Source organism: Adiantum capillus-veneris, chromosome 17 (assembly GCF_014529385.1).
Source record: "Adiantum capillus-veneris isolate H3 chromosome 17, ASM1452938v2, whole genome shotgun sequence".
Classification (NCBI taxonomy): Eukaryota; Viridiplantae; Streptophyta; class Polypodiopsida; order Polypodiales; family Pteridaceae; genus Adiantum; species Adiantum capillus-veneris.
The window spans coordinates 124816898-124833816 of NC_140947.1; the positions used below are offsets into that span (position 1 = coordinate 124816898).

Sequence of the window (16919 nt, forward strand, 5' to 3'; positions counted from 1 at the left end):
TCAACATTAATTTCACTCTCTTTACTATTGTCAGCCATTCTAACAACTTTTAGGTGTAAACTTTTTAGGTGTACTTTGGCACTTCAAGTCCTAGTTGCTACTCCTCTTTACCGCTTTAGAAAAAGCACTCAAGCTACTGTACCCACGGCTCGAATACCATTAATTGCAAGGAATAGAAGAGAGGGTCGTTCAAAACCAAAACAGCACCGGCTCCTGTCAAGCTTTTAATAGCTCAATAGTGATTAAGCCGTAGGCAAGCCCCGTAGGACTCCACTATTAAGACCATAGCTCTTGACGGTGATGCCCCGTTAACTGCACAAAGGCAGGCACACTGCAAGGCTGAAAAATCTCTATTCTACTTACTCACAGGCAATTAATAATACCAACCATTTATAGCTAGCTTGAGGACCTCCCTTCTTGAGCAAGAAAAGAGAAACCTTGTGCTCTGATACCAATGTAACATTTAATGGTCTAAAAACTTATGAGTAGCGGAAATTAACATGAACATAGTGGGCATTTCATTAGAATAGATTCCTAATGAGAATTACAAGAGTGCTTGGGTGGAGAGAGCAACAAAAAGCATAACACCTAGTTAGATAGGATGAACAATACTTTCAAAAGAGAGAGAAATTAAGCAATTGACAACAGTTGAGGACCGGATTTGCATGGAGCCGGTCCCCCCTCCAAAAGGCTTTGTATTATGGTTTCTCCCATCAAGAGAGACATTGTACAATACAATTCTTTGTGTTCCTTCAAGACTAGCTAGTGCAATGAAGATGAAAGCTTCATGCACTAAGCAAAACACTTAGCAAACACAACTTTAATTATCCCCGTTCTCAGACCCAAGACCTCACACACCTTCGAAGATGGTGAGAGCTAGCAGGGTATGAGAGTAGATTGAGAGGAAGAAGGAGTATCTTACAAGAAATATGTACATCTCCTCACATAATCACTCATATTAGCATAGCTTAGCTTAGTAATTAGCATGGTAGAGGAGATGAGCATGCATTAAAGCTTGGCTCTTGGTTGGATTTGCATCCACATGCCAAGAGTGTGTCGATGTAGGCTTCTATCTCACAAGCTTGGAGTAGGTGATGAGCTCTCCATTAAAGCTTGGGAAGAGACAATCTTCTTTGCTTCACACATAGATTGTGTGTGAGTGTGTGTGTGTGATAATGCCTTGCAAAAATCAGCCCCCTCTCTCTCTCTCTTGGGCGAGCCGTCTTGCTATTTGCTCTTGCTCAACCCTCATTGGCCCTCCCCAAGTCAAGCCAATGACTATTAAGCAGCATAAGTGATAGCCTTCTGACATGTGTCCCCCTTTCCCCTTTTGTGAGAGCTTTAGGTTAATTAATAATTCAATTAAACTCTCATTGGACCCCTTTGCCTCGTGGCCAATAGGAATCAGGCAAGCCATTGGGCTGCTGAATGCTCATTGGACCCCTTGGGAGACTGTCCAATAGTCATCTAGGAGACTTAATTTTCATTGGTTCTTTTATTAAGTGTTTTTAAATTAGTTAAACTAGATTTACTCTAGCCTAATTCTCATTGGTCCACCTCCAAGGCCATCCAATAGCAATTGGGCACACCTTGTGGGCATCTGGGCTAGGGAGCTGACATGTGTCCCTAGTTCCCTTTGTGTAAAGGGAGCTTGTGTGTGTGTGTGTGTGTGTGTGTGTGTGACTTTCTCTCTCATCCCCTACTCCAAAGGCTCGCCCCCTCCTATGTAGGGGTTTGAAAAGACTTTTTGGTCACACATAAAGCATCCAATTTCCCCTAGGGTTGACCTTTGGACACAACCTTTGAATTTTGGAACCTTAGCATTTTGGAAGTCTAAATGGGCTGAACCTTAGGGTCTTTTTAGCCCATTGTTGCAGATGGATCTTTTGCATATGCCCCCCCCTTTGGATCCCTATTTTCTCTCCTTTGGATCCCTAGTGTGGCCGGTCTGCTAGCTTAACCAATATTCTAGCTTTTTCTCCCCTGGCACTTCCCCACATTAAATGATCAGTTTAATATGAGAAAATCATTTATGAGAATTAGATATTGATTATTATGACATGCCCCCTCCTTTGTAGGGATCATGGTTGACTTGCACACCACAAGCACCTTGGCCTTCACGCATGACAAGCATCTCAAGCACCTTAGTCATCAAGCAAGACAAGCACCTCAAGCACCTTGGTCATCAAGCACCTCAAGCACCTTCGTCATCAAGCACGACAAGCACCTCAAGCACATGCCTAGCTTACCCTAAGGTCTAAAGACTTTTAACACTAACCTTTGAAGGTATACTGAAGATAACCCTAAGGTCTTTTAAGCTCCATTATTTACACATTGTTCTGAGCCCTTGTCAAGATGTAACCATCTCTCATTTTGGTCCCGTGCTGAGTTAGGTCTAACATCACATATCCATGTTTTAGCTCTTGTTTTCCCGTTTACCTTCCCATATTAAATGATTAGCTTAATACGAGAAAATCATTTGGGTAAAGCTAGATATTAGATTTTATGAAAGTAGGCACCTGTAAAAACATAGATATAGCCCTTTGGAACTTGTGGAGGACCTCCTATCTTTGGAATGTAGGGCTTTCAAGGAACTCAACACTATTTCAAGGCACAAAAGAAAATCCGTTTTTTCTCTTCAACATGATATTCAAAGGCTTAACAAGAAAGCCCTTAGTTGCATGGTTGAAGCCCCATCAACTTCTTTGTTCTTGGTTTTGAGAGAGGACAAATAGCAACAATGGGCCACTACTCTCTTCTCCTTGTACTCATTTGAGAGGCTTTTAATGGCCTCCAATACTTTGTAATCCCCCCATGTGCCCACTCTTCTCCCTCTTGGCTTCCCAACCTCTACTGTTGGGACTAGTATTTTTTTCTTGTTTTTATCATTTTAATTCAATTTACTACTTTTCTTAAAAGATAAATGTGCCCCAGAGTTACACAAGTGCATTGGACGGTCATCGTGCTCCCAGTTGTCGATCCTCTCTCCCAACATCCGCGTGTGAATGAGAGAGGAGGAGAAGTTAGAACATGGAAAGAGTCCTCACTCTTCGTGCTGATGGACAAAAAGGAGGCACAGACATTATGGCTTTGAGATTTTGGCATGGTGAGATTGATCTAGGGAAATGTTAAAATTTTTGTGCATTGGAATTTGGGCAAGGAAAAGAATCAAAACCATTAAAGGGTTTTTTTTTTTGGGGGGGGGGGGTGGGGGTGGTCCACAAAGCACCCAAGAACAGTCCGGTCTGCCACAATGGGAGGTGTGAAACAACGGAAGGTCCAAATGCACTGAATAAGGGCGCATCCGCACGCGGGAGTGCTACCCCGCCTAGTGCACGTCAGCAACGAAGCCCAGCTCCCTCAACTCTGCCGATTTCGGCAGAGTTGGTGTTACCCCCGGCGCCCCGCTTTGCCTAGCACACAAGACAAGGGTCGTGTCAGATTTTTTGCGTTTGTCAGACGCATCCCTCCAAATTAGCCTACCTCACTTTTATCCCCGTTACGCTGGCGTCAGTGCTCGAAAAAAACAACCTAGGTTTAGTGTAATCACACCTACAAATTTTGAAATTTACCTCTAAATTTTATATTGGAAGGTGAGAAAACCTACAAAATTTTGTAAAATTTAGTGTAATTTGGTGTAAAGACCTTCCAATTTTGTCAATTCACCTCTGCTATTTCACATATGTAGGTTTGCCAAGTTTTTGGAAAAAAGTTTTTTTCGAGCACTGCCTGGCGTGCGAAACGGCCCTTAACAATACATAAAGCTTAAGCCACTAGGTACGGTTACTTTAACTACGTATACGTATTTGCATACGGTTTTATAGCACGTGAAAGGCGACATTATGTCCTCTTGTCCCCCCAAGCTCGGCCGTTTCGGGACCCACCGGTCCCTGCTTTTAACCGGTCCGTAGCCACAAGACTCACAGTAACCGGTCATTTGCTTTTGCCCTTTCCATCATTGCCCGCACCCATCTTCCCGTCTACTCATTTTGCCTCACCTGCAGGCTTCATCACCAACATTTGTCGTCCATCGCCACAGAAACCTCGAAGCTCCTTCGCCCCCCCCCCCCCCCCCCCCCCCCCCCCCCCGCCCGGTCAGCCATTTCTAACAAAAAAACTCACGGAAGCACCCGCGCTCTTCTCTTCTCCTTTCTTTGTCCGCCATAGCCGTCGCACATCGATCCTACACTCCTCTCGTACGTTCGTCCTGCACTCCTTCCATTTGCGCACAGCTCATCCACCCCTTTCATTATCCCTCTTGTCTGAAGCTCTCATCGTGTATTCCTGCTCGAACATTCATTCGAAGACAACCTTCAAAGTTTCAGCTATTTTCCTCTCAAATCCTGTTGCGTCGCACAGAATGGAGCATGGAAACGGATTATTAAGCCTCGGAAGTCAGAGAAATTTGAATTTTCCTAGCGACGGGACTGTCTGGAAAGGCTCCATTGCCCTTGCAGAGCCCAATGCATCTTCTGGAATGGCTTTAGCTAGCCATGGCGGAGGTGTGGAGGAGAAGGAGAGCACATGTATTTTGAAAGAGCATGACTACATAGGCCTCACAGAGGTGTCGTCCGTGAAACCCTCACGTACTGAGGTAAAGAAAGTAGATGGGTTTAGTCTAAGCGAAACAGATCTCAACCTAGGTCTAGGACTTGGGTTGGGGCATGTCTCTGCAAAAAAAGGAGATGATTCTGCTTTTCTTCTCAAGCTGCAGAAAGACGGTGCCCTCAAGGCACAGAAGGAAGGTAATTCAAAGCCACCCTTGGAAACTTCAAGTTACTCTTTCGCAGAAGGGCTTACAACCTTTCAGAAGCCATGGCAGAATACGGGATTGCTTAGACCAATGACTGCAGAAACTCTAAATTCACCAAACCAGGCTGGTGCTCGAGAGTACGAAAACTCTAACAAGGTTCCCATGTATGTGCAAGATTTTGGAGACGGGCCTTTGAGAGCTGGCATGTCGAGCACCCTTCATGGAAAGAATGGCACGAAGAGAGGCTACACAGAGGCTATGAATGATACCACAAGGTTCAACGTAGCTACCGGAGCTAGCACAGGAACAGCAGTTGTAGGCAAAAACATAGAGGGAGAGGTGAAGGTTTTGCCGAAGCATCAGCAAGGTGCCTACATGCCAAATTGGGTGCCTTTGAAGCCCAACGTGCCTGCACATCGGCCAGTTGCGCTTGAAAAAGCATCAGCCCATGCTTTTCCAATGAATAAGCTGGCGGTTGAAAAGTCTGCTGCAGATCATGCTCCCTCCACTTTCAATGCTCCAGAAAGCAGCAAGGAGCCTGCAACCAACGAACCGCCTCCTCCCAAGTGAGTGTTTTTCTTTCGTGAGCTTGAGCCATTACAGCACCATCATGAGTGTGCAAGGAATTGCTCAATATAAAACTGCTTGGACGTATAGCTGATCCTGTTAAGTAAATGTTTTTTTTTTTTTGTTTGCTTGAGCCTGAATAGTTTGGGAATTTCTGTAATAAGAGTTCTTGGTATGGCTGATGGCCTGCTGCTGGATTTTCATCGCAGAAGAGTTGGATGTTGAACGTCTATAGCACTAACATGCCTGTACTCCTCATACTAGTCTTTACATACATAATGTGATCTTCGTTTATTCAATTGGCTGTCTAATTTTTGTGTTTGCTTTTATTTTGGCAGAGGTCAGGCAGTGGGATGGCCCCCAATTCGTTCTTACAGGAAGCACAATCTTGCCAAGCCCATCGAACTTTATGTCAAGGTGAATATGGATGGTATGACGGTCGGTCGCAAGGTCGACCTAAATGCACACAGCTCATATGAAGGTCTTCTGTCGGCCTTGGAAGAGATGTTCCAGCCTTCCAGTAATGGGGGTAAGACCTACTATGACATGCTTGTCGTCCATGTTGATCTTCTGCTTTGCTTGGCAGTGTACTCGCGAGTTGTTAAATGTGACATAAAAAAGAAAGGTATTTGTCTGATATAGCTTTGGCTTGTTGCACAGAAGAGCCCAAATGCTAGGTGAAGTTGTTATATGAACCACAGTTCTCAATGATTTAAGTCTTTGAATCTGCAACTGTTTTCCTTTAAGATTGTCATGTGAATCTATGTGTTTGTCGCGTGCACATGAATGTAAACGCAAAATCAGTGGCAAAAAGGTACTCAGCCAAAGGCAATACTCCTGCAGGGCAAGGGACATCTCAGTCAGTTGGAGGGAGAGAGAGCCACACGAATGATTGTAAACAATTCAGATTGCTGAATGGATCCGATTATGTTCTTACGTATGAGGATCAGGATGGTGATTGGATGCTGGTCGGAGATGTCCCATGGAGGTATGTTTGTACCCTGTCTAGGACTTGAACAAGGAAGGCCTTCTTTAAACTGTCATGCAAAATTTTCATGTATGTAGCTTTTTGTGCTCATGAGGATGTTCTTGGCATGCAGTATGTTTGTTACTATGGTAAGGAGACTTCGCATTACTCGTGGATCTGAAGCAACTGGACTTGGTATGCATTTTGCACAGTACAAAATTGTTTCAAGAGCTGAATATTGGTTTGATCTGAAAGAAAATTAATACTTTGAAATGTATGCTTGCAGCTCCTACTAGGAGGCCAGACAACATCAAGTAAAGGCTCGTCTCGTCATTAGCTGCCCTTGAATTCTTCATTTGTTAATGGGGGGCAGGTTGCACTCCAATTAAGCCGCAGCGTAAAAGGCAACTAGCATGTCCTCATCAAGGTTTAAAAGACCACGTTCTATTATGTAGGGCTTCTATATGTCCTCTATATAGATGGCTCTGGGTTTTCTCACAAGCACGCCAAGATAATTGCACCGTTAGTGTCACTTGATACACTTTGTCACATTAGCTCACAGTTCAATGCGCTTTGTGGGGCGGGAATGAGCACGTAATTTCTACTGGGTGATGGAGGACTTCGTGCAGCAGTGGATTGGGTTTTCGAAGGTATGGTGGAGACCACTTCCCAAAGGAATATGGAGCATATCACTGCTCGGAAAACGCTTGATGGCAAAGCTTGGGTTGAGCAAAGCTGTCTAGCTTGCCACATCTGGGCAAAGAGTTGTAATGTACAAAGTGGGCTTCCACAGAGCCTCCACACTCAGTAGGAGGGCACATGCACGGTCACATACATACAAGAGCTCAGATCTGGGCTCTATTTTCACAGCACTTGGAAGTAGCCGCGCCCTGCTGTGGCCATCTCACAAACCAATACTGTAAATGCTTTTACCCACACTTGTCTATGCTTTTGACTGGAGATTCTGTTTCAATGTTTGGCACTGTAATAAAGCTCATTTGAGATCTTTCAGTATCTGAGAGCTCACAACTTTTTGCTATAAACGCTTTTAACCTTTTCCACTACTGTGTGTCTCAATGACTCATCATCAAATTGCTAATGTGAGCAACTTTTGATGATTTATTGCCTATAACCTGCCTTTTGTGATTCTTTTTGATATCAGTCTTAAGCTTTCTGTTGTTCTCGTTTCCATTTGTCATATCTAGATTAAGTTCACTGGGTGAAGTCCCTTTTTTCTTGTGCTGTGTAATCTCCCTTTTTCCCCCTTCTGAGAGGTAACTCCTCGTTTGGAAGGTGCTGGCATGAAATCAGAAGTTCGGCAAATTACAAGTGAAGTCTTCCCATGTACTTAGTGCATTTCAAAGATGGGAGGATTTTTGTTTATGCACCTAAGGCAGAATGGGTGGATATGAAGAAGGAACATGGCTGTCCTGTTATGAGTTTTAGCTCAATGAGTACGGCTGGATTTGCATTCCATCTGTGTGCTCTGATACCATTGTTGTGTGCCGCACGATGTGGCTGATATATGCTCACATGATCATGTCGTGCAACTTTCATTGGTTATTGGAAAAGGGAGTTGCACGCCATAGATCATGTTGAAATGTGCAAGTTGTGCGCTAGGGGTGTCATGCCATGGATAGAGACAATCAGTGCTTGGTCTCTGGATGGGTCTTTTAAAAGAAAGGGCATAGCAGGACCTATAGATGATGGCTGGGGATGGCTTTGCACTAGCTTGCTGCTTGCATAATGATGGACCAACTCTTAGGAGACACTGGTCCAAGAGGACATTGGCCTTTACTGATATAAGACCGATATGTATGCCAGTAGTTAGATAAAAAGAGGATACTGCTGCGTCTTAGCTGGTCCTGCTTGGGGCAATCCCTTTGGATACTGAACTGGGTTGTTCTTGGTCATATAAGTGAGGCAGTACTCTTTTTTCTAAGATTGCACAGGTTTGCTTTCTAATATATAAACATTCTGATGGTTGTGGCACGTCTAGGAAGGAAGTTGCATGCGGGCATACTGGCTAAGGCCTTGATTTCTAATCCCAAATGGACGGGTGTGGGTCCTAACTTTTGCAAGGAGGTGCTGCATCTTGAGATTAGGCTGCAGCACCATGTTAGTTTTCCTCCTGAAATTAGCTTCTCTTCCCAATTCAGTGATGGGGTTGTCTTTGAGCTATGTGACGCCCCACTTTCTGGGCGCGTCGGGGAGGGACCGTTTTCCTTTGCTCTGATACCAAGTGTGACGCCCCAGAATTTGGGCGCGTCGGGGAGGGGGCCCGGCGGGGATTTATACCCGCGCGCGACGGAGGGGACTTTTGTCTTCAAGGGCCCGGCGGGGATTTATACCTGCGCGCGGCGGAGGGGTCCTGGCGCGGACGGCACCGGCTCAGGAGGGCCCGGCTCGGACGGGACCGGCTCGGGTCAAGTTGCTTTCTCGGGGGCCCGGCTCGGACGGGACCGGCTCGGGCGTGGTTGCGTTCCATGGGTCGACGGCCGTTTGCGTTTCGCGGGTCTTCGCGGGTCTTGCGTTCTGGGTCCCTAGCCCCACGTAGCCTCAGGCTCCGCCGCACCGCCGACGGGTCATAGCGTGCCCCGGGGAACCTTGCGTGGAGTCCCCACGGTGCGCGAGTGCGTGGAGTGAGGCTACCGTGTCTAGGTGGGGGGTCCCCTCCCGTGGCCGGTCTTCGGGAGGCTCATACCCTTTATAGCTAGAACCATTGATCCCATGCCCAACACCCCATGGGCCTCTCCCTCTCTCCACACAATAATGGGCATTGGGCACCTTCAAAGTGGCTTTTTGCTTCTTTGTGTGGGCAAAGCTGGGTGATTAAAGAGGCCCGACTTTACTGCAGTATGAAATTAAATGAATGTTGCTGAGCAAGGGCACGCGTATTAATGCCAGCACATGAAAGCAGAGAAGGAAACAGATTGTACTGGTGAGTCCTTTTGACACTTTGCCAACTCATCTCTTTTCAAGCATGGGCACTGGGCAGCAGCCAGCAGTAGGCTACCTATATTTCTTTACACCTGTGACCTACCATGGAAATGGTAACCAAGCTGGGTGACCCAGGGTGAGCAAGGAACTAGTAGAGAGATGAAATCCACAATCTTGGGTAATAGCCTTAATTAGTTGGGGCTCTCTCTCTCTCTCTCACACATACACACACAGACACACACATGCCGCATGTGTCACAGAAGTACATGCATGCTGCGCACACAAAAACATTGCAAAGTGTGCGTATTTGTGTACCGCGTCCTGTTGGCAGAAAGGCTGTTTTGTTGTAAGGGGGTGCCTGTGTGTAGGCCCTAGGGGGGGAGAGAGAGGGAGAGAGAGTAGCTGTTGTGTGGAAACACGTCCGTCACATGTATGTAACATACGTACATACGAGTGATACCACAACCCAACAGAATAACAATGACACCACAAAATGACAAACCATTTCAGTATCTTTTTTTTTTTGGTGGTTTTTTTTTAGCGATGATAGTGGCGGTCACGCGAGGCTCAGTTATTAGTAACTTGTAAGTAACCCTCACCAAATGTAACTGTGCCAAAATAGGCATAGTAGCAAATTTGCAAGCATAGTAGAACTGAGCTGACATAGTTACATGCACGTGACCAAAACGTAGGCTTAGTTATCCATCCAAATAACTGATAATTGAGCCTCGCGTGACCATTGCTAAATAACTGATCAATTAGTAATGCAAATAATTGATAATTGATAACTAAATCATGAATGTAAGCGCCATCCTATCCTCTGGGGGGGGGGGGGGGGGGGTGGGTGGGATAACTGATAATTGAGCCTCGCGTGACCATTGCTAAATAACTGATCAATTAGTAATGCAAATAATTGATAATTGATAACTAAATCATGAATGTAAGCGCCATCCTATCCTCTGGGGGGGGGGGGGGGGGGGTGGGGGGGTGGGTGGGTGGGTTGGTTGGGGTCACGGTGTGGACGAATACTCAACCAACCAAGCTAGCTCTCTTTTTACTTCACATACAAAATATCAAGCTCACGTTTATTAAGCCTAATTCAACTTGATGTTACCCAAATAGAAACATCTTAATATACATGAAGATATTAATTATATTATACACCCAAAATAAGCACACATAATCACATGGTTTTGTGCCCTTGGTACACCCAATAAAATAAAAAAGGCACAGAGGAAAAAAATACACTAAAGGTTGATTTTCCAGAACCCTCGTCCTTGTGTTCTCTCTCAAACGATGTACATGCAGATGCGACAATTGCCACGCATCCACATACAATCAGGCAAGGCCCATGTGTATGCATTGCCTATACGAAGATTGCCTGTGGACACTAAAAGGAGTTACAAAAGGATCCTCTTTTTGGAAATCACCAAATTCGAGGGGGATGGCTCCCTAATGAGTGTTGATGAAAGCCATCCTCCTATGAGAGGAAGTTAAATTTTGTCACGTAGCTGGTAAGGTGTCTTCAGTGGTGGTAGATGCCATTGAGAGCATGCAACCTGAAAGTGGTTGTCGGGTTCAAGGGTGAGCCACATGATTAAGTTGCACGGGGTCTTTAATGACCTTCGAGTGGTGGGATCGATGGACGATGTTGAAGGGGGGGCATCTCGAGGGTGACATACAGTAGGCAAAGGGTCAATGCCGGGTGCACGGAACGGGATTCGAACCCAAGCGGCCACGAAGAGAGGTTGGTGCCCTAACCATGAGCGCGAGTGCGTTTGGTTGTCCAAGTAGGTAAAACAAAAAAATATGAAGTAAACAAAAATGTTGTAAAGTAAATTAGGATATAAAAAAAAACTCGGACAGACGAATGGCTGAGCGCCTTTTTGATATTCATGTCTCAGTTCTCGCTCGTCGATCTCACGGCTCCCACATCATTCAATACGTCGTGTTACTTAGTCCTGAGGAAGGGTGAAGGTTCCATCATCAAAGTGTGAACAAGTAGGCCACCACTATATAGCCAAGCTTTGAGGTGTTGTCCTCATCATGTGTATTAGGGGTGCTACATTGCACACACTCTAGCCTTCCATGGCTAAGTGGTGATTACAAGCTCCTTACCTCCCTTGGCGATGGCATAGACAATGGCAACCTTACATATGAGTATGAAATTTCCGAGGGTAACAAGCTTGGCAATGTCAACATCTTATCAGAACACCATAGCACAAGCATCCCCTTCGAAGCGGAAATGATGGGGCCTGGACCGACAGCAAAGTTATCAAGTGAGCCACTCACCACACTTATCATTAATCTAGGAGTAGGTTGGCTTGTTGATGGACACCAAACTTGGCAATGTACAATATTTGATTGTGTGTAGGGTGCTAGCATCTACATCTGTACTATAATAAAAGGGGGAGGGATCCCCCCCCCCCCCCCCCCCCACACGTGGCGAGCGCAAATTCTCTTGGTTTGTGTTACGTGTGCCTCCTGGATGCACAACACGCGAGAGAGAGAGAGAGAGAGAGAGAGAGAGAGAGAGAGAGAGAGAGAGAGAGGCCGCCGGCCAAACTAGTGTGACTAAGGGGACCTCCACACTGAAGGGGGGTAACTGTTTTGAGCTACCCCCCTCCCCCCTCCACTAAATGCACATTGCACATCAAAGAGGTGCAGTTGGAATTTCAGAAATTACCCTCCCTCCCCATATCACATGAGCATGAGATGCAATCATCTAATATGTCCCATCACTCATTGCTTACCACTTACCCCCTCTCTTGTGAGGGTAACTAACCATTGTAAATGGATTTGAACCCACAATTACAAGGCCCTGATGGCCTTAGGACTAAGTGACACGGATCATTTAAGGGGGGGGGGAGATCAATGGACGGGAACTCCACGCGCGGTTGTCGAGGTGTCCTGAGCCGTAGATGGCTTTTTAAAACTAAACCCGTCCAAGAGCCTTATCCGGGTTTAGTTCTAGGCCAGTCCAAGATTATCGTATATATCATTGTGTAAAATGGGAGTTCTTTCACATGTCCACGAACGGGCGATGTAATTAGCCCATGCTTCCGAAAGCATTGGGGTGGGACGTTGTGGGTTCCAATCCCAACTCCTCGACGGTGCTGCCATTTTTTGAGTGCACTTGCCCACCTCTAGATGCCCGCCATAGCCCTTCGCCGTCGATCCTCTTACCCGCCCCCACGTGCCCCGATGTGTCACTTAGTGTCGTGGTACTTAGTGATCAATGTGATTGTGTATGCGCGTAGTAATCCAAGTTCGATAACTTGATAGCGGCTAGAGCTACAACTTTTTTTATTTCTTATAAAAAAAACATTTGTCCTAGATGCCATTATCCTTTTTAATTATTGTGGCTCCCTACTTGAGCCTTTGGTACTTTTCAATGTTTTGTTTGGGGCTTTGCAATGAGTGTTGTCTAAGGATGACGGGGAGACGTGGAGACGCTGATAATGATAAAAAAACCAAATATAAATTTTTTATTTGGAAATGTTAATGAAAGTTCAATGGATTATGGAATATTTGGGGACTTCAACCCATTTGAAATCATGAGGTTCACATGCTCACAAATTGCTTTAATTTAACACATTATTTTGAAAACCATAGTCTAATGCATGCTTTACTTTAGGACACTATTTTGAAAACCATAGTCTAATGCTATATATATTAAAAAAAAACTATATATATTAAAAAAAAAGGGACACTATTTGAAAACCATAGTCTAATGCAAAGCTTCATTGCAGCACATTGTTTGAAAACCATGGTCTACTGCTTGCTTCATTTTTTTGCTCACCGTTTGAATACTATAGACTACTAGTATGGCCAGCCGCCTTTGGCGATCTCTCTCCCTCCCTCTTTATCTTGTGCAAAGGGGTTTTTTTTAGTTTTGAACTTTAACTTTCAAGTTGCAAATTGCGACACGTGCAAAGAGCTTCCTTTTTCGCCATATTATGTTAATAGATAGTGTTGCCCAGATGATAAAGGTTCACATGGCACACTAAGCATACATAAAAGTAGCGCTTTCATTGTAGCCGGAGAAAAACCATAGTGGAATATGACATATGAGATGAAATGACTACTAGACTACCACATTAAGTTTGTTAAACTATGTAATTCAAGCAAATAGTGTCATGACATTGCTTTTCATGGGAGAGATGGTGGAGGGCAATGTATTTGAGGTGATATGGTGTCAATTTATGATTGCAACTTCAAAGGGGACGCATAATTGCATTATATCTCATTGTATGCTTGCACACGCATGGCCACAAATGCGTAAACATGGACTCACACAGGGTGTCATCTTGTTCGATGTTTTAGAAGCCTCTTATCATTGAAATTTAGGTATTTTAAGAAACCAATGCAAATTGTGCTTGTCCTCCATAGATATTGTTTTGTGTTCGGTATGTCGTCTTGTGAAGTTGCCATCCTCTTTCACGGTCCCATGGCTCAATAGTAGGAATAGAGCTTTATTGGTGGTTGAATGACCTTCGATCCACATTTGCCAGTAAATGATACATAAGACCTAATTTGGAAATTCAAATTCATATTTACTTGAAAATCTATAGGTTCTTGCACCTTCGGTCCTCGAATTAACAGTGAGGACACAAGCAACTGAGAGAGAAGGCTTTTGGGGGGGGGGGGGGGGGGGGGGGAACATAATCCCTTCCCCTTTTATAATAGTATAGATGCCAAGTCGATTTGTAAAAAGCATGCAGTTTTGATTTGCATGAACAAGGCCCAAGTGGCTTAATGTAGCTTTTAAGTGCCCCCACACAAGGGGGTTAATCAATTATTATACTAGTTTACCCCACCCATGTCACAACCACATGCCTTGACGATGGTGATCACTAATTTGAAAAGGAAGGGGGGGGGGGGGGGGGGTAAATGCTAACTGAAGTTAATAGAGGTCGAGTTGCCCCAACTCCCGTTTCTTGCTTCGGGATGCATGCAAATTCACTATCATTGCCTTGAGTTTCATGATGAAGGTGTTTTAAGCCTTGACTTGATGAATTTTGTGCCTTGAAGATCGAGGTCTCTACTCTCCATACCTCTCTCTCTCTCTCTCTCTCTCTCTCTCTCTCTCCCCCTTCCCCCCCTTGCAAATTCTTTGCTTCAAAGGTCGGGCTCTCTACTCTCCATACCCCACCTATCTCTCTCTCTACTTTTTTCAACGAAAGGTAGTAGATTTGAAATTGAAAATGAATATTTTTGAAACAATCACTGTCGCATGAGTGCTCAATTGCGTCGTTCTAATTCATAAACATCCTTGCATTCAATTTTTGGGGGGTAAACTGTTACCCCCTCTCGTGTGTGCCCCCCAAAACTACAATGGCAAGATGTTGGTGCTCCAATGTAACCATGAAGCGTTTTAATTTTGTGTGTGTGTGTTGTTTTTTTGCAAAGCTCACAATATGTGAGAGGTAATATGAAAAAAAGAAAACCATTACATCAACACCATGCTCAATACGCACCATGGCCACTTACATACAAAAGGGTGTTCCATCCTCGAAAAGATCACATTGGCATAGATGAAAAAAAAGATCACATTGGCTCACGATATGTGAGAGGTAATATGAAAAAAAGAAAACCATTACATCAACACCATGCTCAATACGCACCATGGCCACTTACATACAAAAGGGTGTTCCATCCTCGAAAAGATCACATTGGCATAGATGCGGCACTAAGAGTTACCCAATTCCACTCTCAAAAGTCTTGCTTTTTCCAATCCCAAAGATAGTTTCCTTGCTATTATGGATAATCTTTGCGCAGTTGGCAATAGAGATCTCTTGTGCGAACACTCGACCATTCTTGGCCTTCTATACATGTTGGAGGAAGCAAAGTCTAACGACTGGAGTATAAAGCATAATCGGTTGGCTTATCATCCTTTTCCCTCCAAGGACCAGATCATTCCTGAAAAACCCCATATCATTCCTAGAAAACCGAATCTTCCAAGTCCTTTGGATCCATTTACACACCTTATCTGCCAAACCTCGTACCCCCAAGCATTCCAAGAATAAGTGGGGTAGATCCTCCCTACGTTTTAATTGCATTCTATCACACTATAATGTTCCCTAGGGATTCACCATGAGAAATTTATCGAACCAAAAAAGTGCAAAGGAAGGGGGTTCTTTGGGAGTTTAAATAAGTGTATATGTTAAAGGTAGGCCCCTAATAATTTTTTTCTTCATTATTAAAACATAAGGGAGGGGGATTGTAACTTGTGATATATAGTTCAAAGGAGAAAGAAGGGGTGGTTGGGGTAGTGGAAGAGATTGATAACATACATAGAGACATACAAATAAGAGATTTTTGATAATAAACAAGACAACTTTAGCTATTGAAGTACATATATGATGTGGTTACCCCATTGCATACCTCTATACCTCTATAGAGAGAATACTTTTTAAAACTTCAAGGTGAGAAACTATGTCAAACCTTATATATAAATTAAGGACATAATAATTTTAATAACTACATATTGTATAAGTGTAAAAAAAGGATCATTTTTATTTTACACTAGTAAAACGGCGTCGCCTTCGGCGGCGGCATGGCCCCTCTCACCCTCAAGCTCCTTGCTCTTTAGGAGATTAAAAAAAGCTCTCTTTCTCTCTCTCTCTCTCTCTCTCACAGACCAGTGGAGTCTCTCTTTGTCTCGCCTAGATTTTGAAGAAAATAGTGTGTTAAATTGGTTAGAATTCGCTTTAATTTCCATAATTTTCTTTTGGAAAAATTGATAAAAAGGAAATGATTGCCAAAATAAATTTTCCTAAAAATTGTAGTGCTCTCTCTCTCTCTCTCTCTCCATTTGCTGACAAATGGATTAGAGGTAGACTCCCACGGACAACTAGCAACGGGCGCCACGTAAGAGAGGCTTAGATCTCGATTGTAGTGTAGAAGGGGGACAAGAGGGACCTCTCCATTGCTTAGTGGATCAAAAAACTCGTTAAAATGGTGAGCGTCAAAAGGCAGCTATAGGGGGGCCCTGTACTCCGTGTGTCCAAACTCTAGGATGGACATCTCTATCAACTGCACCAACAAAGGATATGCGACTAGGGTGTCCTAATGATGTTGAAGAGTGCAATAATCAGGCCCTAGCAGCACCGGCAAGAACCCTTTCTAGATCTTCATGCACTCTTCACTTTCATCACTTGTGACCTCGGCCTCTTCTTCTAAGGTGTAGTGGTTGATGCTAGAGGGAGAACGTGGCCGAGGGGGGGACCAGAATCCCTCCCCCTGTTAGAATAGTATAGATGAGACTCCCATAACTCCTTTGTCGTCATCCTAACTCCTCACTTCATGCAAGAGGTGATCTGGTGCGAGCTATGGTAACCTACTCAAGCCACCGTCTCAGGTGCTCTTAGTCGTTCTATACATAGAGGCCAGAACTGTACACGCATCATGGGTGAAGTCGTCGGCAAGGCACGGTGAACAGGGTAGATAAGCTATCAATGTTAGCATAGCCATGTGCAATTTAGCAAGGTTGACGGGTAGGGTGGAGTCTCGTGAGAAGCACATGTAACCATGGTGGTGTGAGGTGTCTCTATGTATTGCAAGGTGCTTTGCACAGTGGCGAAGATAGGGTGGCCGAATAGGGGAGATCATAGGCTAGCGTGGAGAGCGAATGCATCACTGAGCTTTTGAAGTGCATGGAACAATCAAGACAGATAGGCGGACAAACAT

At 44.5% G+C, this 16919-nt stretch overlaps 1 protein-coding gene across 1 annotated transcript; it reads left to right on the top strand.

Annotated features, from left to right (window-relative positions):
* The first annotated feature begins 4073 nt into the window (after nt 1-4073).
* On the top strand, nt 4074-7351 carry LOC147438015 (uncharacterized). Its single transcript, XM_086487394.1, has 5 exons — nt 4074-5319; nt 5659-5849; nt 6164-6308; nt 6421-6482; nt 6574-7351. Exons 1-5 carry the CDS (start codon nt 4361-4363, stop codon nt 6603-6605), a joined length of 1389 nt encoding a protein of 462 aa, XP_086343520.1. The 5' UTR covers nt 4074-4360; the 3' UTR covers nt 6606-7351.
* Nucleotides 7352-16919: the final 9568 nt, after the last annotated feature.

What these genes read in the sequence shown, in the direction of transcription:
- LOC147438015 (XM_086487394.1), top strand. Translation starts at nt 4,361, where the DNA reads ATGGAGCATGGAAACGGATTATTAAGCCTCGGAAGTCAGAGAAATTTG. An exon ending in AACGAACCGCCTCCTCCCAA is followed by an intron (nt 5,320 to 5,658) that starts GTGAGTGTTTTT and finishes TTATTTTGGCAG; the next exon opens with AGGTCAGGCAGTGGGATGGC. An exon ending in CCAGCCTTCCAGTAATGGGG is followed by an intron (nt 5,850 to 6,163) that starts GTAAGACCTACT and finishes ATACTCCTGCAG; the next exon opens with GGCAAGGGACATCTCAGTCA.